General features: G+C 39.8%; 1 protein-coding gene across 2 annotated transcripts in view; it reads left to right on the plus strand.

The window, feature by feature from the left end:
- Positions 1-23,473, plus strand: part of DST (dystonin) — a 496,398-nt gene that overhangs the window by 292,980 nt on the left and 179,945 nt on the right. For both annotated transcript variants that reach the window (XM_007471189.1, XM_007471190.1), the window contains 5 exons: positions 11,660-11,772; positions 11,868-11,974; positions 19,125-19,244; positions 21,325-21,420; positions 21,911-22,038. In XM_007471189.1, the coding sequence (XP_007471251.1) occupies positions 11,660-11,772; positions 11,868-11,974; positions 19,125-19,244; positions 21,325-21,420; positions 21,911-22,038 (564 nt within the window). The remainder of the gene's footprint in view (positions 1-11,659; positions 11,773-11,867; positions 11,975-19,124; positions 19,245-21,324; positions 21,421-21,910; positions 22,039-23,473) is intronic.

Here is a 23,473-nt window from a genome sequence, read left to right on the forward strand (position 1 = left end):
CCCTTCCCCCTTCCCCCCTCCCTCCCTGCATCCCTTTCAGCTCCTTCTGTGCTGCTGAGTACACACCAGTTTCCCAGCAAAGCCTGACCTGTCTGAGCCCAGCTCTCTGCTTGCTCTGTGCCTGTACCCAGCAAATGAAGCACAGTGGAGAGAGTCTGACTTCAGGGTGTATTCCCAATCTCATGGTTCTGCCCACCCGTCTCTTCTATACATGTTAATTCACCCCTTCTCTCCCTCACACCCTCTGTCCTTCCTCACTCCTGCTTTCAGAGGATTTTGAGGCCAGAAGGTAGAAAGTCTTTCTTTTGGCTCCCAAAGGTACAAACCTACCTTCCTCTACATCCATCTTGCCATCTTTTCCCCGGTTTGATGGGCGTCCTCCCTCCACCTGTCCAGGGCTGTCCCCTCCTCCCCTGCTCTGGACCCCATCCCAACTGTTGCCGCAGAAACCTTCTTTCTCCTTCTAGTAAACTTTTCTCTCTCAACAGATCTTTCTCACTGGATTTTAAGCCCGCTGAAGCCTCTTCATTAATAAAACAATTAAAAAAACCTCTCTCAACCCCATGCTTTTTTCCATCTACTGCCATAGACCATTTCTTTCCTTAAAGGGAAGACTTCTCAAAAGAATTGTCCGCACCCTCTGTTTTCATTTCTTCACCCCATACTTATTCTTCAAACCACTTGAATCTGGCTTCTGGCCCCCAAATCCACCAAGACCACTTCTTCTAGGGTCATGAGTGATGTCAGGATAAATGTGGATATCCAGGACACATTTTCCAGGCTTCATCTTATTTGTCAGTATTTGACCCTACTGACTGCAGGTATCTTTTCTTCACGAAATGCTCTTTTTCTTTTCTGGCCCCACCCTGCCCTGGTTTTCCTCCGTTTCCTGGACCGTTCCTGCTCAGGACCCTTTCCACACTCGGACTGTCTCACAGGCTGGTGAACATGGGAGTTCTTCAAGGTTGCCTGTCTGCCTTTCTCTTCTCTCTGTGTTGACTCTCGTCCGTACCTACACCCCTGGCTCTATGCATTTGACCTTCTGTCTCGCAGCCTGTCCACTTCTCCCCACTGCTGCCATGTTCTTTTGCAAGTCACCCTGACCTCTCCCTGGATTCTCTGGAAGTACTTTCATCCTTTTACATTTCTTCTCTGATTGACCTCAGAGCTTAAAGCTTAATCTCTTAATCCTCCTTAATGCATTTTAATAGTTTTCCATAGTTCTTGGGAAAACGTTCAAAATCCCTTAAGAGGTTCATGAGATTCTGCATCATCTTGGATCCTGCCATTCATCCAGCCTCGTCTCTCCCTGTGTCCCCCTGCTGCTTGCTGGCTTGTGGCCAGAGCACTGGTCCCCTTGTACGCACGCTCCCTCTAACACAGTGCACGTGTGTGCTTTTGCCTCCTGCCTGGTACTCTTCCACCAGGTTTTCTCCTGGTTTCCCCCCAGCTCCCTTCAGAGCTCTGAGCTCTTCATACACAGAGTCCAATATTCTTTAAAATTTTTTTTAAATTTTGTTGAAGTATGGTTGATTTATAATGTTTTATTAATTTCTGCTGTACAGCAAAGTGATTCAGTTATACATATATATATATTCTTTTCCATTTTGGTTTATCACAGGATATTGAATATAGTTCCCTGTGCTATACAATAGGACCTTGTTGTTTATCCATCCTGTATATACTAGTTTGCGTCGAAAAATGTGCAGAAGACCTAAATAGATATTTCTCCAAAGAAGACATACAGATGGCCAGTAGGCACACGAAGACATGTTCAAAATTGCTAATTATTAGAGAAATGAAATCAGAGTCCTGTATTCTTAATGCCTTACTGCCAGGCACATAGTAGATGCTTATTAAATATTGAGTGAATGGATGAACTCCTAGTTTGTTGCCTGGGAAGGATTATTTATAATTAGCATAACACAGCACCACATTCTGCTTCTCTGATTACATTGTGTTACATTGTTTGTGTGCCCATAGATAACTTCTTAATAACTGCTGTACATTGCTCTGTATACTTAGTTCCCCAAGTACTTTCATATGGTTCTTCTCTTGAGACTTTGGGCAAATCAGTGGGGTTTTTCAAACCATATGGTGCAGCAGCCCCCAACGCCCTCCCTCCACCCCATACACATTTTTTGTAGACAGGAAGTGTGACACAGGTGTCTGGTTGTGTGTTCAAAGTCAAAGCAAGTTAGGACTAAATCACAGGACACCTGAATCACAGCCCTTTGACTTTTTCCACCTCAGTATAGCCTTTTTCTCTCAAATATGTAAAAATTTGTCTTTAATAATTTTTGGAAACTTTAAAAAACTGTGGTAAAATATACAGTCAGCCCTCAGTATCCATAGGTAATGGGATCTGCAGATTCAACCAACCAGGGATCAAAAATACTACACGATCTGGGGCTGGTTGTATCCACTTATGCAGAACTGCCTATACAAGGGGGCTTGTAAAGGACTTGAGCATCCGTGGACTTGGGTGTCCTTGTGGGTCCTGGAACTGATCCACCGTGGATACTGAGGGACCATGGTACGTAACGTAAAATTGGCCATCATAACTCTTTTTAAGTATACAGTTCACTGGTATTAAATACATTCACAATATTGTACAACCATCACCACCATCCGTCTCCAGAACTGTTTTCATCTTGCAAAACTGAAACTCTGTGCTCATTAAATAGTAACTCCCCCTCCCCCTCCCCCTAGACCCTGGCAACCACCATTCTACTTTCTATTTTTTTTCCAGCTAAGAAAGAAAATTATTGCTCAGTGTCCTTTCAGATTATCAGATATCTCAAACCACAAGGTTTATTTCAGTGGTTTTGATTTTATTTTTAAAACAGTCTGTTATGAATCATGGACATAGAGAACAGACTGGTGGTTGCCAAGGCGGAGGGGGTTGGGGGAGGGATGGGGTGAGAGGTTGGGGTTAGCAGATGTAAGCTTTTATATATAGGATGGATAAAGAAAAAGGTCCTACTGTATAGCACAGGGAACTGTATTCAATATCCTATTATATTCTGAAATGGAAATGGAAATATATATATATAAAAGAATATATATGTATAACTGAGTCACTTTGCTGCACAGCAGAAATGAACACAACATTGTAAATCAACTATACTTCAATAAAAATTAAAAATTAAAAAAATCTGTTACCAAATGGTATCTTTTCCTGACGTCATCATTTTATAGTGTCTTCCAGAGTTAGACCAGCATGAAACACCCCCCTCCGCCACTCCAGGCCTAAGTGTGTTCTTTGCCTCTAGATTTAAACAGTAAAAATCAACACTGGAAAAGAATGAAAAGGTTTGCTGTCTCCTGGTTGAGGGTATAAGGCATGTTTGTGATTGTCCTGTTTGTCTTGTTATATCTGATATTATTGAGGATTTTTTTTCCAGTACTAAATGTTAATAATTTTGAAAAGAAAGATTAGAGACAAGGGGAATTCTAAGATGGTTTAGTTCCCAACTTCCCTGATAAGATTCACCTGGAGGAAGGGGAGAACCTTGTTAAAATAGAGATGACCAGGCCTTCCGCACTCTGGATCAAACCATTCCAAGTACGGGAAGCGTTCTTATATTTGATGAATACTGTTTTGTTAACAAGCTGGAACTACATCTTAATTCTTACAGTTTATTTTTCTGAGTATGCCAGTGTGCGCACATACACTTTGTGGTGTTTCTTTCTGGGAATTACCATCGTTACCATTTTCCCCAGTAGCAGAAACATGAATTCATATGTATTTTCTTTATCCTGATTTTTCAGCTTCATATTGGACACGACTGTTTTGATAAGTTCTCAGTGTATAGTGCCAGCAGAGTGCAGCATTTTGGCTCAGGCTTTGCATGGAGACAGACCTGGGTTCAAATACTGACTGCTCCTTGTCAGATTCTGCCCTTGTCCAAGTTATGTAACGTCCTTAAGCTTCAGTTTTTCTGTCTGTAAATTCAGGACAATAACACACCCTGCTGCTCAGGGTTGTCAAGAAGATAAAGTGAAACAGTGCCTTTAAAGCCTGTAGTGCACTGCCTGCCACATAGTAGGTATCAATACATATGAATCCCTGTTGTTGTTTTGTGACTGTTATTATTTTATAAGACATCCCAGCTGGGAACATGGCCAAAAGCTGAAGCTGAGTGCACATGAGAACATGAGAAGGGAGGATTCAGAACCCAGGAGCAGTAGTGCTTTTGAAAATGTTATAATTGATCCCTTTCATGTTGTTTTCACCCCACGCCTATTTTCCAGATTGTTTTCAGTAGAGAAAAGCCCTTGGGAAACCTCAAAACCATGTGTATTTGTTTGGGTGATGGAGGAGCTGTGACATCGGATCCTGTTCCCTATGGATTTTGATGAGGATTTCAAATCCTGATTGGAAGCCTTAGATGGTGGCTTTGTAGAAATTAGTGAAAAGAAAAGGATCAAAGCTAAAATGGAGACTATCTCCAGAAATTTGAATTAGTGGTACTTTTCAGTCCCCAAAGCTCATCTGTTCCTTTATTATCCATTCATTCCTCAAGTGTTCATGTGCTGGGTATTAGGCTGGATATTGAGGATAGAGATGTGGATAAAACATGGGTTCTGCCTTCAGGAAGCCCACAGTCCACTGTGAGAGATGGACAAATGCATAGTTGTAACAAAGTGTGGTAACTACAGAAATAAAAGTAGCACAGAGCACTGGGAACAGAGAAGAGCATTTCCTGGAGGAGACGGTGGTGGAACCAAGTCTTGCAGGAGAATTTGAGTTGACCAGGTCGTGTCATCTCATTGGGGTGAAGTGTGCAGTGGACATTTCCTGAACAAATGAGAGACAAGAAAAACCTGATGTTTTTGTTTTGTATTAATGGACTCTGCTTCTCTCCTTCATGTTTGTAAAAGGGAAATTTCTCAAACAAAGGTTGAGGGTTTAGATCCTGGGTAGCCCAGACTTAAGTCTATACTCACTCCATAAATGACTGCTGAGTGCCAACTAAGAGCCAATACAACCCAACAAACTCTATGAAATTTCTTTTTATATGTACCACATCTTTATCCATTCATCTGTCATGGACATTTAGGTTGTTTCCATATCTTGGCTACTGTAAATAGTGGTGCTATGAACATAGGGGTGCATGTATCTTTTCTTTTCCCTTTTTTTTTTTTTTTGGCAGTACGTGGGCTTCTCACTGTTGTGGCCTCTCCCGTTGCGGAGCACAGGCTCCGGACGCTCAGGCTCAGTGGCCATGGCTCACGGGCCTAGCCGCTCCGTGGCATGTGGGATCTTCCCAGACTGGGGCATGAACCCGTGTCCCCTGCATCGGCAGGCGGACTCTCAACCACTGCGCCACCAGCGAAGCTCTTCCTTTTTTTCTTTAAGTGAAGTGTAGTTGATTTACAATGTTGTGTTAATTTCTGCTCTATTGCATCTGCTAATGGCAAGCTCCCACTCCTACACTCTCCCACCCCCCACCCCCTTGGCAACCACCAGTCTGTTCTCTATGTCTATGAGTCTGTTTCTGTTTTGTAGATAGGTGCATTTGTGTCCTATTTTAGATTCCACATGTAAGTGATATCATATGGTATTTGTCTTTCTATTTCTGACTTACTTCACTTAGTGTGGTAATCTCTAGTTGCATCCATGTTGCTGCAAAATGGCATTATTTCATTCTTTTTTTTATTCTTTTTTATGGCTGAGTAATATTCCATTGTGTGTGTGTGTGTGTGTGTATCACATCTTCTTTATGCATTTCATCTGTCAATGGATATTTAGGTTGTATGAATTTAAATCTATTTTTTCCATACTTTGGAAACAAATCCTGATTTGGACTTTGACTATTGATATTTCTTATATATATCCTTTCAGCAGTTGTCACATTTTTGGTTCAGGATTTGATAATATTGTGTCTGCACTACTGTATTCTTTTCTTAGCTAACTTTTATCAGTGCCCTCCTGGTATGTTCCGATGGCAATTTCTAAGGACTTTCTTTCCAGGTATTTTGACTTTGCTTCATGCTCCTTGTAGTTGGGCTCATTGGTGTTCGATGTGATAAAATATGGAAGCCTAATCTTCAGCCGTTTGTGACACTAAGTCACATTTTCTCTCAGAATCATATCTAATTCTTATGTGAGCTAATATGTTAATAAAGTGTTTGAGGACTGCAAAGTTACTTGGGGTGTCTATACCAAAAAATCTCTTATAGAATTTTAATGTTCCATTAGTTTGGCTATCAGTGTGGGTGATGATATCTTTATATTTTACACACACACACACACACACACACACATATCTCTCTCCAAATGCCTCTATATACATAAATACCATACATATATATGTATATATGCTTGTGGGTATATATATATCTGTTTTGTCCAGGGAGAATGCACTTTTAAGATGGGTGTTGTATGCAAGATAAGCATTACTTTTATCCAAAATTATTTTGCATTATGACCATCACTGTTTCTTTTGATACCTTTTTGTCCTGTATTTTTGGGAATAAATCAAAAACACTAAGCATGCATAGAAGTGGTTTGCAATTTTTGGCCTTTCTTTCAACTTCATCTTATGGCCTTATCTTGGTTTTATATTTCTAATTTAAAATGTATGTGACCATCTCTTGTTTTTATTTCTTTGTAAGCTTTTTTTACTCATTTAATGGGAAAAAGGTGGGATATAAATATGTTTTAAAAACTGCTATCCATGATGATCGAGTCATTTAGAAAAGATTACAGTATCATAGAATAATAATACAAGTAAGAGTCACAATGGCTTTTTTTCCATAAAAAGACTAGTATATATTATTTTAGTGGCAGAGGATTACATTTTACGATTTTCAGTGGTCTTCAGTGAACAGGGAAATTACACTAGTTAACACTCAACCATCTAAACTAATACAGGAACTTCATTGCTCACAGCCTTTGCTTAGTCAGACCTCAGATGGGAATAAAATCTCCTGTAAAAGTGCCCCCAAAGGGAGATGTTACAGTGAAATGGAACCTTTAGAATGAAAATAAAAATCTTCTGTAGGTGGAAAATAGTTGACGTTTTTAAGGGTTATGTGATCCCAGTGAGGCGATGAAGGAGAAAGTCACAGCACATGTGACCTCTGGAAGCTCCAGACAAACAGAGGAAAAGCAGGACGGGAGACTGAAAAGGGACACCAAGGGAGGGTAGAATTATGACAACTTGGAGGCTGCTACTTTTTCACAGTAGTTTTAAAAAAGCATTTTCCTTCATTAAGGTTTGTCTACTGCAGTCTTTCAGTGGAGGAAAACCATTGCAGCTTTTGTGCCATTAAAGGGTTAAATATCATGAAAAAAGAGGTGACTTACCCCAGATTGATGCATTACACAGCTGCTTTTGTGCTGAAACAACTGTGTCATTCTGAAGGAGGTTTTATGTTTTGTTCTCTCAGTGGAGAACTAAATTCTTCAATGACTTTATTCATTCTCGGGGATTACTCAGTGTTTACTTTCTTTGCTAATGGCAGGCTTTGCATGGTAACGTGCCCTTTCTTGTCGGGAGATTTGGCAAACTCAGAAACGTTGGTTTTTTATTTCTTTAAAATGTCAGAACTTGGTGGACGCAAAACAATTTTTTGAACTTCAGAGGTTTGTTTTTGTCTAGACTATCATTCACACCTGTTTAGTAATCTTGAAGTTGGAAGATTCTTCAAAATACTTCTGTGTGAATAAAAAGTGTTATCTTTAGGTATGTCATTTACCTATGTTGTTGTCAGTAGATTCATAGTTCGTGTAATCAATGTGGGTTCCCTTTTCAGTGATCATATTGGTGGCAATGTGAAAAGAATTAAATAATTTCCAAATAATTCCTGGGAAATAGGTAGGTAGGTAGTTACATTTCAAGGTTACGAACACTTCTCGACTTCCCTGGTGGTGCAGTGGTTAAGAATCTGCCTGCCAATGCAGGGGACACAGGTTCGATCCCTGGTTCTGAAAGATCCCACATGCCGCAGAGCAACTAAGCCCATGCGCCACAATTACTGAGCCTGTGCTGCAGAGCCCGCGAGCCGCAACTACTGAGCCCATGCATCACAACTACTGAAGCCCGTGTGCCTAGAGCCCATTCTCCGCAACAAGAGAAACCACTGCAGTGAGAAGCCCACGCACCACAATGAAGAGTAGCCCCCGCTCGCCACAACTAGAGAAAGCCCACATGCAGCAATGAAGACCCAACGCCGCAAAAAAAAAAAAAAAAAAAAAAAAAATCAAGGTTATGAACACTTCAAAGGGCTATAAAACTGCGAGTAGCTTTCTTTGGAGGTCTGCTTTCTCATCAGATAAAAATAAGAGTACAGATTGCTGTTTCCCTCCCTAAGATAAATGATATATTTTCCTCATGTAAACAGTCTTCTCATAGTGTTCAGAATAATTGTATTTCATCCTCCCATACTACCTCTGAGCCCTCCCACTCTTTCTGTAGACCCTCAAAGGGTTATTCTGAGAAAAGCAGGTTGCACTTGGAGGTTGGAAAGAGAGCCTTTCCTTAGATGTTGAGAAACAGGTTCTTAGAGATTTTAGAGGTGGGTGCCACTATTTTTGAAGACTTTACTGTTTTCACATTTGTTTCTGCATTCTTTTAATGCTTTGGTTTTGAGAGGAAAGTTTCTTGACTGGCTTCTGGCCTTGAGTTAAGTTTCCAGCTACTGTGTTTTGTCACTTTGTATTCAAGGAGTATTCAGGAAGTCTTCTCTTGTCTTACATGTAGATAGAGCCAGCCTCAATTATCCCTGTGGTTTAGTGCATCATGGAAGTCTCACAAATTAGAAAGAGGTGAAATATGGGGTGTGTATGTGTGTAATGTGTGCTTGTGAAGATATAAGCTAATGCTTATTTTAGTCTTTCATTTATGATTCAATTTACTAACCAACCTACTTACGAATTTATTGGTAGATATTTATTGTCTACAATGTATATGCCACTCTTTATCTCAGCAGAAGGATAAAATACAAAGGTTCATTAAAACCACATGGTTCTTGCAGTCTTAGAGTTGACCAATCAGGAGAAACAAGATGTGCCTGCACATTGAACAATAAATTTAGAGGGCAAAGAAGTATGTGATTATTCCAGGTGCCAAATTAACTGGCACAGGCCCAAGACTATAAAGAGTTCAGGGAACAGAGTGGGAAAGAAATGAGGGCTGGAAAGATGAGTGAAGGCACCACAGAGGAGGTGGGGCTTGATCTCTGCTCCCAGGATGAGAAGAAGTTGGATTAGATGGATGCTTTTGAGGTAGTGGGGTTTAAATAGATTGAATGCGACACATTTTCATATATTGAGTAGGCCAAAAGCTTTGTTGTTTTTTTCCATTAAGGTGCCTGGAGTAGCGCTTAGTTGTCTTTAACTTCATTCGAAACAATTTTGTTAGCTTGTATTGTGACAGCTATCATATCAGCGTGCATTTAAAAAAAAGAAACTTGTCAAAATTGGTGAATTTTTGTGTAGCCATTTTAATATTGAAGATGGAAGAAAAAAAGCAACATTTTTGGCATATTATGCTTTATTATTTCAAGAAAGGTAAAAACGCAACTGAAATGCAAAAAAAGATTTGTGTAGTGTATGGAGAAGGTGCTGTGACTGATCGAATGTGTCAAAAGGGGTTTGTGAAGTTTCGTGCTGGAGATTCCTCACTGGACAATGCTCCACGGTCAGGTAGACCAGCTGAAGTTGATAGTGATCAAATCGAGACATTAATTGAGAACAATCAACCTTATACCACGCAGGAGATAACCGACATACTCAAAATATCCAAATCAAGCATTGAAAATTATTTGCACCAGCTTGGTTATGTTAGTAGCTTTGATGTTTGGGTTCCACATAAGTTAAGTGAAAAAAACTTTCTTGACTGTATTTCCGCATGCGATTCTGTACTTAAACAAAATGAAAATGTTCCGTTTTTAAAACAAATTGTGATAGGTGATGAAAAGTGGATACTGTACAATGATATGGAACGGAAGAGAAATGAACCACCACCCACCCCACCAAAGGCCGGTCTTCATGCAAAGAAGGTGATGTTGTGTATATGGTGGGATTGGAAGGGAGTACTTTATTATGAGCTCCTTCCGGACAAACCAAACGGTTAATTCCAACAAGTGCTGCTCCGAATTAGACCAACTGTGAAAGCAGCACTCGACGAAAAGTGTCCAGAATTAGTCAACAGAAAATGCATAATCTTCCATTAGGATAACGCAGGCCCGCATGTTTCTTTGATGACCTGACAAAAACTGTTACAGCTTGGCTGGAAAGTTCTGATTCATCCACCGTATTCACCAGCTATTGCATCTTCGGATTTCCATGTATTTCAGTCTTTACGAAATTCTCTTAATGGAAAAAATGTCATTTCCCTGGAAGACTGTAAAAGGCACCTGGAACAGTTCTTTGCTCAAAAAGATAAAAAGTTTTGGGGGCTTCCCTGGTGGCGCAGTGATTGAGAGTCCGCCTACGTTTTTTCTGAAAGTTGGTTGCCTACTCTTTGAATCAAATAGTACAAAAGCATTATGTTCCTCTAAAGGGCACAAAACTTTTTTAGAACATATTTTAAATTTCTTCTTCAAAATACCTATAGAAATTTGCTCCTTTAAAAGTGGTAGCCTTTATGTTTGATTTCTAAGCCTTTTCTCCTTTCCTTTCCACTCTCTCACCATAAATACTTATGATGGTTCACTCTATGCCAGACACTCTGCGCTGAGCAAAAAAAAAAAAAAAAAAAAAAAAAAAAAAAAAAAAAAGTTTTGGGAAGATGGAATTATGAAGTTGCCTGAAAAATGGCAGAAGGTAGTGGAACAAAATGGTGAATACGTTGTTCAATAAAGTTCTTGTTGAAAATGAAAAAATGTGTCTTTTATTTTTACATAAAACGTGAGGGACCTTTTTGGCTAACCCAATATATTCTGATCATGAGGAATTTGTAGACTTTGCTGAAAGTTTATACATTAAAATTGTTATATTTTCCTACATTTGCTTTTGACACACAAAAGTTTCTGAGAGAAGCAAGTGTCGACTGAAAAATGTACAGCCTAAAAGTTGAGAGTTATGTTTTATTTGGTGGACAAAACTGAGGACTTAATCCCGGGACACAGCATCTCAGATAGCTCTGAGGGACTGCTCTGAAGAGGCAAGTGGGGAGCCAGCAAGTGGGGAGCAACAAAGACCAGGGAGTTGGAACATCAAATGATTACTGTTAATTAAAGAAAAGCAGACATCTCAAGTTAAGGAATTTAGCACTTTTCTATGGGAAGATGCAAGAGTCTGGGCTTACTGAAATCATTCCTTTGATATACACCTCAGCTGTCTGGGGCCAGTATCCTGCTTTTCTCATTCTGAGTCTTCTCAGGGTGCATCATCAGGGGTGACTGCAGTGTCTAATGGTTTGATGGCCCGCGTCCTGTTTCCTTCCTGAGTTCCCTTAGGACTCAAGGTGGGGGTGGCTGTAATGTGATGGCTTCAAGGCTGCAACATCCTTTGTTTACTGATATGGCAGGGGGCATTTTTAGTTCACATGAGCAGTGTTAAAGACTGGATGAAAAACTCTGTATTTCAACACAGGCTTCGTAATAATATTTGCAGGAGTTGTTATGTCAGTAGGTACACAAGTAAATTTCATGTTGAATTGGCAAGTGAAAAACACCATTAATATGGTGCATTTTTTCCTAGGCCGGACCTGATAGACATGAATACTGTTGCTGTTCAAAGCAACCTTGCAAATTTAGAGCACGCTTTCTATGTAGCAGAAAAAATCGGTGTTATAAGACTTCTGGATCCTGAAGGTGAGTGATTATTTTGACCGGATGTCCACGGGCTGGGAAGTCTGATCCAAAGTATTTGGTCAGCATTTTGAAATAATTCATGTTGCTGCTTTTAGATGTTGATGTCTCCTCACCTGATGAAAAATCAGTAATAACTTATGTATCATCTCTCTATGACGCATTTCCCAAAGTCCCTGAAGGTGGTGAAGGCATTGGTGCAAACGTGAGTATTGATTTTTCCATTCTGAAGCTGCTGACTCAGAATTGACTGAATTCTCTGACAGTGCTTTTTACAGTTTTTTTAATATGACTTTTTAAAATTGAAATATAGCCGATTTACAATGTTGTGTTAATTTCTGCTGTACAACAAAGTGATTCAGTTATACACACACACACACACACACACACACACACATTCTTTTCTTTAATATTATTTTCCATTATGGTTTATCTTAGGATATTGAATATAGTTCTGCTAACTTCAACCTCCCACTCCACGCCTTCCCTAACCCCCTCTCCCTTGGCAACCACAAGTCTGCTCTCTATGTCTGTGATTCTGTTTCTGTTTCATAGATAAGTTCATTTGTGTCATATTTTAGATAGCACATATAAGTGATATCGTATGGTATTTGTCTTTCTCTTTCTGACTTACTTCACTTAGTATGACAGTCTCTAGGTCCATCCACATTGCTGCAAATGGCATTATTTCATTCTTTCTTACAGCTGAGTGATATTCCATTGTATGTATACGTGTCACATCTTCTTTATCCATTCATCTGTCAATGGACATTTAGGTTGTTTCCATGTCTTGGCTCTTGTAAATAGTGCTGCTGTGAACATTGAGGTGCATGTATCTTCTTGAATTAGAGTTTTGTCTGGATATACACCCAGGCATGGGATTCCTGGGGTTTTTTTTTTTTTTTTTTTTAATATAGTTTCCTTTGCTGTGCAAAAGCTTTTAAGTTTCATTAGGTCCCATTTGTTTGTTTGTTTTTTGTTTGTTTTCATTTCCATTACTCTAGAAAATGGGTCAAAAAAGATCTTGCTGTGATTTATGTCAAAGAGTGTTCTTCCTATGTTTTCCTCTGAGAGTTTTATAGTGTTCGGTCTTACATTTAGGTCTTTAATCCACTTTAAGTTTATTTTTGTGTATGGTATTAGGGAGTGTTCTAATTTCAGTCTTTTACATGTAGCTGTCCAGTTTTCCCAGCACCACTTATTAAAGAGACTGCCTTTTCTCCATTGTATATCCTTGCCTCCTTTGTCATAGATTAGGTGACCATAGGTGTGTGGGTTTATCTCTGGGTTTTCTATCCTGTTCCATTGATCTATATTTCTGTTTGTGAGCCAATACCATATTGTCTTGATTACTGTAGCTTTGTAGTATAGTCTGAAGTCAGGGAGCCTGATTCCTCCGGCTCCGTTTTTTTCCCTCAAGATTGCTTTGGCTATTCAGGGTCTTTTGTGTCTCCATACAAATTTTAAGACTTTTTTGTTCTAGTTCTGTAAAAAATGCCATTGGTAATTTGATAGGAATTGCACTGAATCTGTAGATTGCTTTGGGTAGTATGGTCATTTTCACAATATTGATTCTTCCAATCCAAGAACATGATATATGTCTCCAACTATTTGTGTCATCTTTGATTTCTTTCACCAGTGTCTTATAGTTTTCTGAGTACAGGTCTTTTACCTCCTTAGGTAGGTTTATTCCTAGGTATTTTATTCTTTTTGTTGCAGTGGTGAATGGGATTGTTTCCTTAATTTCTCTTTCTGATCTTTCATTGTTAGTGTATAGGAATGCAAGAGATTTCTGTGCATTAATTTTGTATCCTGCCACTTCACCAAATGCATTGATTAGCTCTAGTAGTTTTCTCGTGGCATCTTTAGGATTATCTCGGTATAGTGTCATGTCATCTGCAAACAGTGACAGTTTTACTTCTTTTTTCCAATTTGGATTCCTTTTATTTTTCTTCTCTGATTGTGTGGCTAGAACTTCCAAAACTATGTTGAATAATAGTGATGAGAGTGGACATCCTTGTCTTGTTTCTGATCTTACAGGAAATGCTTTCAGTTTTTCACCATTGAGAATGATATTTGCTGTGGGTTTGTCATATATGGCCTTTATTATGTTGAGGTAGGTTCCCTCTGTGCCCACTTTCTGGAGAGTCTTTATCATAAATAGGTGTTGAATTTTGTCAAAAGCTTTGTCTGCATCTACTGAGATGATCATACGGTGTTTATTCTTCAATTTGTTAATATGGTGTATCACATTGATTGATTTGCATATATTGAAGAACCCTTGCATCCCTGGGATAAATCCCACTTGATCATGGTGTATGATCCTTTTAATGTGTTGTTGGATTCTGTTGGCTAGTATTTTGTTGAGGATTTTTGCATCTATATTCATCAGTGATATTGGTCTGTAATTTTATTTTTTTGTAGTATCTTTGTCTGCTTTTGGTATCAGGGGGACAGTGGCCTCATAGAATGAGTTTGGCAGTGTTCCTTCCTCTGCAATTTTTTGGGAGAGTTTGAGAAGGATGGGTGTTACCTCTTCTCTAAATGTTTGATAGAATTCACCTGTGAAGCCATCTGGTCCTGGACTTTTTGTTTGTTGGAAGATTTTTAATCACAGTTTCAATTTCATTACTTGTGATTGGTCTGTTCATATTTTCTGTTTCTTCTTGGTTCAGTCTTGGAAGGTTATACCTTTCTAAGAATTTGTCCATTTCTTTCAGGTTGTCCATTTTATTGGCATAGAGTTGCTTGTAGTAGTCTCTTATGATGCTTTGTATTTCTGCGGTGTCAGTTGTAACTTCTCCTTTTTCATTTCTAATTTTATTGATTTGAGCCCTCTCCATCTTGAGTCTGGCTAAAGGTTTATCAGTTTTATCTTCTCAGAGAACCAGCTTTTTGTTTCATTGATCTTTGCTATTGTTTTGTTTGTTTGTTTGTTTCTATTTCCTTTATTTCTGCTCTGATCTTTATGATTTCTTTCCTTCTACTAACTTTAGCTTTTGTTTGTTCTTCTTTCTCTAGTTCCTTTAGGTATAAGGTTAGATTGTTTGAGATTTTTCTTGTTTCTTGAGGTAGGATTGTATTGCTATAAACTTCCCTCTTAGAACTGCTTTTGCTGCATCCTATAGGTTTTGGATCGTCATGTTTTCGTTGTCATTTGTCTCTAGGTATTCTTTGATTTCTTCAGTGATCTCTTGGTTATTTAGTAACGTATTGTTTAGCCTCCATGTGTTTCTGTTTTTTGTGTTATTTTCCCTGTAATTTATTTCTCATCTCATAGCGTTGTGGTTGGAAAAGATGCTTGATATGATTTCAGTTTTTTTAAATTTACCGAGGCTTGATTTGTGACCCAAGATGTGATCTGTCCTGGACAGTGTTCTGTGTGCGCTTGAGAAGAAGGTGTAATCTGCTGTTTTTGGATGGAATGCCTTATAAATATCAATTAAATCTATCTGGTGTATTGTGTCATTTAAAGCTTGTGTTTCCTTATTAATTTTCTGTCTGGATGATCTGTCCATTGGTGTAAGTGATGTGTTAAAGTCCCCCACTACTGTGTTACTGTTGATTTCCTCTTTTATAGCTGTTAGCATTTGCCTTATGTATTGAGATGCTCCTATGTTGGGAGTGCATATATATTTATAATTGTTATATTTTCTTCTTGGATTGATCCCTTAATCATTATGTAGTGTCCTTCCTTATCTCTTTTAACATTCTTTAAAGTTTATTTTTTCTGATATGAGTATTACTACTCCAGCTGTCTTTTGATTTCCATTTTCATGGAATATCTTTTTCCATCCCCTCACTTTCAGTCTGTATGTGTCCCTAGGTCTGAAGTGAGTCTCTTGTAGACAGCATATATTTGGATCTTGTTTTGGTATCCATTCAGCGAGCCTGTGTCTTTTGGTTGAAGCATTTAATCCATTTACATTTAAGGTAATTATCGATATGTATGTTCCTATTACCATTTTCTTAATTGTTTTGGGTTTGTTTTTGTAGGTCCTTTTCTCCTCTTATGTTTCCCACTTAGAGAAGTTCCTTTCGCATTTGTTGTAGAGCTGGTTTGGTGGTGCTGAATTCTCTTAACTTTTGCTTGTCTATAAAGCTTTTGATTTCTCCATCGAATCTGAGTGAGATCCTTGCTGGGTAGAGTAATCATGGTTGTAGGTTCTTCCCTTTCATCACTTTAAATATATCGTGCCACTCCCTTTTGGCTTGTAGAGTTTCTGCTGAGAAATCAGCTGTAACCTTATGGGAGTTCCCTTGTATGTTGTCATTTTTCCCTTGTTGCTTTTAGTAATTTTTCTTTGTCTTTAATTTTTGTCAGTTTGATTACTGCGTATCTCGGCATGTTTCTCCTTGGGTTTAACCTGCCTGGGACTCTCTGTGCTTCCTGGACTTGGATGGCCATTTCGTTTCCCATGTTAGGGACGTTTTCAACTATAATCTCTTCAGATATTTTCTCTGTTCCTTTCTCTCTCTCTTCTCCTTCTGGGACCTCTATAATGCTAACGTTGGTGTGTTTCATGCTGTCCCAAAGGTCCCTTAGGCTGTCTTCATTTCTTTTCATTCTCTTTTCTTTATTCTGTTTCATGGCAGTGAATTCCACCGTTCTGTCTTCCAGGTCACTTATCCATTCTTCTGCCTCAGTTATTTGCTATTGATTCCTTCTAGTGTATTTTTCCTTTCAGTTATTGTATTGTTCATCTCTGTTTGTTTGTTTTTTAATTCTTCTAGGTGTTTGTTCTTTAATTCTTCTAGGTCTTTGTTAAATATTTCTTGCGTCTTCTCGATCCGTGCCTCCATTCTTTTTCCAAGGTCCTGTATCATCTTCACTGTCATTATTCAGAATTCTTTTTCTGGAAGGTTGCCTGTCTCCACTTCATTTAGTTGTTTTTCTAGGGTTTTATCTTGTTCCTTCATCTGGTACATAGTCCTCTGCCTTTTCATTTTGTCTGTCTTTCTGTGAACGTGGTTTTTGTTCCACTGGCAGCAGGATTGTAGTTCTTCTTGCTTCTGCTGTCTGCCCTCTGGTAGATGAGGCTCGATTGCTGGATCTTATGGTAATTCTATTTTTTTGTTTTCTGAGGAACCCCCATACTGTTCTCCATAGTGGCTGCACCAATTTACATTCCCACCAACAGTGTAGGAGGCTTCCCTTTTCTCCATACCCTCTCCAGCATTTGTTATTTGTAGACTTTTTAATGATGGCCATTCTGACCAGCGTGAAGTGGTACCTCGTTGTAGGTTTGATTTGCATTTCTGTAATAATTAGCGTGGTTGAGCATATTTTCATGTGCCTGTTGGCCATTTGTATTTCTTCTTTGGAGAAATGTCTATTTAGGTCTTCTGCCCTTTTTTCGATTGGATTATTTTTTTTGCTGTCAAGTTGTATGAGTTTGCAGTTTTTAATTATCAAATATTTTTTAAAGGATTTGAGTTAATAGGTCACTTAATTTAGAGATTTCCTTTTTAAACTTACTGCTGTTTTACAGCTGCCCTACTTGGTATCCTTCTCTGCAGAGAAGGTATGCAGAGAATATCTCACTTTTGAAATCACTTTCAAGTTTTTTAACTTACGTGATCCCAGGAGATAAGGTAGCTCTGAGTTGGTTTCTCATTTAAAGGTGAGGCCCGGAGGAGGGTGATGTGATTTTGCCAAGTTAACGGAGCTTCTTCGTAGCAGGGCACGGTCTCTGACAAGTAGCTTTGGGCTCTTTATTTAGCCCACTGCTTTCCAAAATCTGTGCAGTTCATTTCAGCGGTGCATTTGTGCTGGTCCTGCTGACAAGTGCTGTGCGTTTCTAGAAGACAGGACACCCTGTACATGATGTGCATTTGGGGGGACCCTGACTTCTCCACCCTGACTTCTACTACTCACCTTGACTTCTCCACAACTCCTGCAGATTTCTCCTTTATTCTGTCTCACTTTGAAGGTTTGGGAGCTCCCCTTTCGTGTCTCTTATTTCGCCTCTGTGTGCTATTGCTTGAGACTTGTTTCCGTTCTCTCCTCATGTTCTTTCTCACAAAGGCTGGTCCCCAAGTGACTTGGTCCCATGCTTCCCCTCTGCTCCAGTGTCTGCCAGTGACTCAGGGTTGAGTGTTGCTCCAGAATGTTAACTGTGGCCGTTCCTTGCTTGGTCTTCTCACTGCCTGTACCCAGTTCCTCACTCTTAATCCCTTCACTAGAATGAGGATGAGAGCTTTCTTTTGGCTTTACTTTCACCATTGTTTTTCTCCTCCCATGAACTCTGCACATTGTCGCCACATTAGCTAGAAAAACTTCCATGGCTCCATGTGGCTTGCAAGGTTCAACCCAGTCTAGATGTTCTGACATCCACAGTTCTGCCTCTTATCAGTTCTGCTTACCCACATCATTCCCCACATGAACTGTTTGTGGTGTCCAGGGCATTTCTGTTTCAGAGTCCTGACTCCCTTGGCCCCCATCCCCCATCTTTTCTCTGTTCCTCCTGCCAGCCACCAACAATTACTGGTCATTGTACAACTGCTCAGGGATTCCCTCTCCCAGGAAACCTTCAGTGATCATTTTGAGGCACATTTATGCTCACCTGATTCTTACCTCAGCGCCTCACATGTACTACCCGTTTCCGTTATTTCAGCACCTCTTAAATGCTGCTTTTCGTTTTGCGTAACTGTTTATATTATGACTCTCTGAGTCCTCATCTAGACAGAAACTCTTTGATAAAAGAGATCATGTCTTGAAGTATTATATTTTTATTATAATGCTTAGCACAGTGCTTTGAACATCATAAGCAGTCATCAAATACTTAATTGAATATAGCAGTTTACAATTTTCCAGTTTCCTCCATTTTAAAACAGTTTGCCTAACAGTACTTGAATCATCCTACATGTACATTTCCTCTAGTTTTCACTCCTGTCTGGTTTCCTATGTATCGTGCAGCTCTTTGAGTTTCAGATACAAGGTGGACTTAGAAAGGTTGGCAGAGCGGGCAACTAACCTGGCTTATGCAGGCTAAGCCTTTTGAGTGCCTTTCTTGAGTGCCTGGAAAACACCCCAAATTGATCAGTGTTCTTTTTTTTCTGTTACATTTCAATGCAGCCTCTGAAGCCTTTGTAACACAGTGCTTCAGGCAGCCTGGATCCCTGGGTCAGAGCTGGCACTCCTTAGGCTAGTCTTAGCGGTCAGATGTTGATCGTGTGTTTTTAAGGCTGTTTAAGTGGAAAGGATTGGGACTCGGTGGAAAGGAAGAAAACATGGAGCTGGTCCTCTCCGTCAGGCTTAAAGCCCTGCAAATCCACAGAATGACCTCTGGCCAGATTGTGTTAGACGTGAATGTTACAATCTGCAGACCTTCTCTGCCATCTTCTCGTTGTAGGATGTTGAAGTCAAATGGATTGAATACCAGAATATGGTCAACTACCTCGTCCAGTGGATCAGACATCATGTGACCACTATGTCCGAGAGAACATTTCCTAATAATCCTGTAGAACTCAAGGTCTGTGTCCCTATAGAAGTTAAGTAGGATTGAGTTTATTATTAAACTTTTAAATAATGCTGAAATGGTTCTATCATTTCAGAAATTGAAGAAAAATTGCCCTTGGCAAGGTACTAATCATCAGGCAAATTATTTATTTATTCGTCTCCTATTGTAGAGAAAATGGAAGTCAACATTAATAATTAAAAGATAATAGTGACAACATCTTAAAGAAATTTATAGTCCCTTTGGTTTGAATTGTTGAGAGTTTTAAGGTTTAATTTGGGAAGGTTTCTGGAAGTGACGTTGCCAGATTCTTTTTGGTGCCTGGGAGATGCCTGGAGCCAGCAGATGGCTGGGGCACAAGGGGGGCGGGAGCTTGTGCAATGTGACCGTGGCAGGGCCTGTGCCGTGGTCACATCCTGTTAAAAAACGGCCTCAGAGGCTCCTGTGGTACGGCAAGAGGTACATACCGTCTTTCACCACGAATTCGAAAATACATATCTGACTCCCAGAGTAAATGAGTTCCTGGTTTAGTAGAACATTTACTACTACCTAAGAACCTGGGTCCATCTCTTTGAGCAGAGACATTATAGAAATATTAAAAGATAGTACAGATATAGAAATGTATTGAAAATAAGTTGTCTCATTTTGTACATTGGGATTTGTCATAGCAAAGTAGTGTACTTTATTTCAAGAAATGGGTAATGCGAATATGAACAGCAAAGTCTAATTCCTTGAATTGCAGACTTTGTTTTCTGGATCAGACTAGCATTGCAAAAAAACGGTCCTAACCCAGGGTGGGCCCTGTTAACGTTAGTAATTGTGTCCATGCGTCTATACGGAACATCTGTGGAATAGCTTTTATTCACGTTGCCACGGGGAACTTGTCCTTGGCACAAAGTTCCTTGGCGTGTGTCGATGTGATGCTGTTTAAGTTCTCTCTGAAGCTGTTTGTGTGATGTCTCCCTCTGTGGCTGGAACCTCTCCTGGCAGGAAAGCTTTCCTCCCCCTTCTATCAGCATGTCTACTGTGAACAGTGGGTAGCCCATGATGGCATTCCGTGCTTATTCACCTATGGACATCCTGAAACGGTGCATTTTGAGTTTAAACCAATTTTCAGATTTCAAGTTCCATTTATTTCCAGATGGATTCCTTTTGTCCAGACATTTGAGTAAATTCTTGCTGGCTTCTAATTAATACAGATTCTTAAATTATTAAAGAAGTTCGAGTGACTACACAGATTACTGACTGGTGCCTGGGATAGGACGTGATACAGGGAAATACCAAATAATTTTATTAGCCAGCAAAACATCAAATGGAATCCTTCAAAGAAATGTGTCTGCCTGAATGTTTGCAGGGACTTGTTTTAAAGCAGCATGAATTAGGATGAAATAATTAGCATACACTTATTAAATGTGGAGATGCTTTATCAACATAATTTTTATAAGGTCCTTGTTAATAAATATAATAAACATATTTAAGAGATTCCCAAGTTAATATCTATAAGTTAGATAGTAATTTAATTATATGGTTCAAACTTTTATAATAATAGCAGCAACCAATAGCATCTGTCTTTGTTTACTTATAAGATCTGCTTAATTTGGCCAATGGGACATTGAAACGAAATTTTAGTCCAGTCTATCTGATGAGAATTCTGTTTTCAAGGATAGACCATGAAATAGAGGAGAATGCTCCCCACCCCTTTTTATGGGAGTTACATCAGATGATTTTTCCAAAAACTAAAAGCTAAAGTACGGCATTTGGGAAGTGGATCTTTTAAAGTATGTATCTTCTTGTTTGGATAATGAGAGATTATCAGTAGAGCCATAGTAGATACTGCTGTGGTTTTCACTATCCAGATGGCTGGGTAGCCTATGTTGAATCAGGGCTCATAGCCAGAATTACACCCTCCTCAGCTCCCATACAGCCTGGTTACCGACTGGCTGGGAATCAGCAGCGTCCTTGAGTGTCTGTTTTATAAAGAAATGCCACCGAGGGCACGCGACAGAGTAAATAGCATTTGAAGTGGTGACATTATGTGATAATGAAAACAGGTCTTTGAAGTTTGGCCCTTCATTTATTTTCCCTTTCTTTTTAGGCACTTTATAATCAGTATTTACAGTTTAAAGAAGCAGAAATTCCACCAAAGGAGACAGAAAAATCAAAAATTAAACGCCTGTATAAATTATTAGAGGTAAGCAGAAATTCCCTTTGTATTGTCAAATGTAATATTTTAAAAAAATTTTATTGAAGTATACTTGATTTATAATGTGTTAATTTCTGTTGTACAGCAAAATGATTCAGTTATACATATATATATATTCTTTTTCATATTCTTTTCCATTATGGTTTATCACAGCATAATGAATATAGTTCCCTGTGCTATTATACAGTAGGACCTTGTTGTTTATCCGTCCTATATATAATAGTTTGTGTCTGCTAACCCCAAACTCCCAATCCATCCCTCTCTCACCCCTCTTCCCCCTTGGCAACCACAAGTCTGTTCTCTATGTCTGTGAGTCTGTTTCTATTCCATAAAGTTCATTTGTGTCATATTTTAGATTCCACATATATGTGGTATCATAAGGTATCCAATGTTATCTTTAATAAGATACCTTGATGTAAGAAACATAATTTTTTACGTCTTTGCTTCACATTAACTTTTTTGTTGTTGTTTTCTCTAGATTTGGATAGAATTTGGACGCATCAAACTCCTTCAAGGTTATCATCCCAATGACATAGAAAAGGAGTGGGGAAAGCTCATCATTGCCATGCTCGAGAGGGAGAAGGCTCTTCGTCCCGAAGTGGAAAGGTGAGTGGGGATGGCCTCTGCCCTGGGTGTCCAGTGGGAGGGTTCAGCCTGTGTCGTGGAAAGAACTTAAGCTCTGGAGACCAACATTTACCTTTTTCATTCACTTGGCTGTGTGACCTTGAATAAGTCACTTAGCCTTTCTGATTCTCCATTTTCTTATCTAGAAACTCTTCCAAGAGGTTTGTGGAGGGATCAGTAAAGTAGTGTTTCAAGAGGGCCTAGGTTGGTGTGTGAAATCTCTTCTTATACGATGGTTACAGTTTTAAAGCCAATCAGGATGACCCGTGAGAATTTCTCCAACTGACTTTAAAGTCGCCAGGGCCTGGATCCAGAAGTTCATCCATATATAACACAGACTAACCATGAACTTATCTTGTTTCTTGTTGTATTTTTGGCTACGACCCTCTTTCTACGGGGCAGTGAACCCTCTATTTGAAGGGCAGTGAGGCCGCTTCTAGAGAACACTTACTAAATGCTGGCTCAAGTTCCCTCTCTGCTTTTTTACCCTGAAAACATCACTGACCTTCATCCTTTCTCTCCCGCTACACCCAGCTGCCGGGGAAGGTCCTGCTTGGTCTTCAGGACACATTTGTTGGATGGATGTGTCTCTGGGGTAGTCCTTACATCCCAGCCTGACTTGTAGTGTGTGGGGCTTGTGTGGCCTGAGTCCACGGGGCTGGCCTTACAGCCTGGGGACCGGTGGCCAGGCCAGGCATCGCCCTCAAGCCCGACTGGCCCCACGCCTCCTCGCTTCTGCAGTGCAGTCACGCCGTCTGCCTCTCAGGAGCTCTGACTTGCCAAGGTCCCAGCCTCCCCCATTTATGAGATCTCTGCACTGTCTGATGCTTTGGCTGGGAAGTCTGTTTCATCCCCTCTTTACTCCTCGTCTTTCTCAGATCTCGGCTTCAACGTAATTTCCTCCAGAAACTTTCCACAGTCTCCCACGTTGGTTCAGACATCTTGGTGATAACCCTCCTGTTTATATGGATTGCTCCTTCATAGCCGTCATCTCCGTTGTAATTTTGTATTTGTGTCTGTCATTGGTTAAGGGCTGCCCATTCTACAGTTGTGAGCTCTAGTAACGTGGAGACAGATTCCTGTTTTTGTAGCTCCTCATGTCGCCAACACTTAACACCCTGCCTGCTATCAGTATCCTGGTGCTCTCTGCGCCTCCTCATAACTTCCACATGGAAGAAATATGAACTAATGTGTTGAAGATACAGGGGCAGGTCTAACTTGTCAGGCCTTTATTAAATCACTGATGACACTCTTATTAAAGCAGCATATTCTGTCTACATAACTAGATCATTAGAACCAGAACAAGCTCGAAATACCCAGGATGGACCTTTTATGGAGGAGATAATTCTGGGTGGTTCAGATGGGACGCTCAGCTTCTCATCAGAAAGAGTGAAAAAGGATGCCACAGAAAGAGTAC

The sequence above is a fragment of the Lipotes vexillifer genome, unplaced genomic scaffold (genome assembly GCF_000442215.2).
Source record: "Lipotes vexillifer unplaced genomic scaffold, Lipotes_vexillifer_v1.1 scaffold302, whole genome shotgun sequence".
NCBI lineage: Eukaryota > Metazoa > Chordata > Mammalia > Artiodactyla > Lipotidae > Lipotes > Lipotes vexillifer.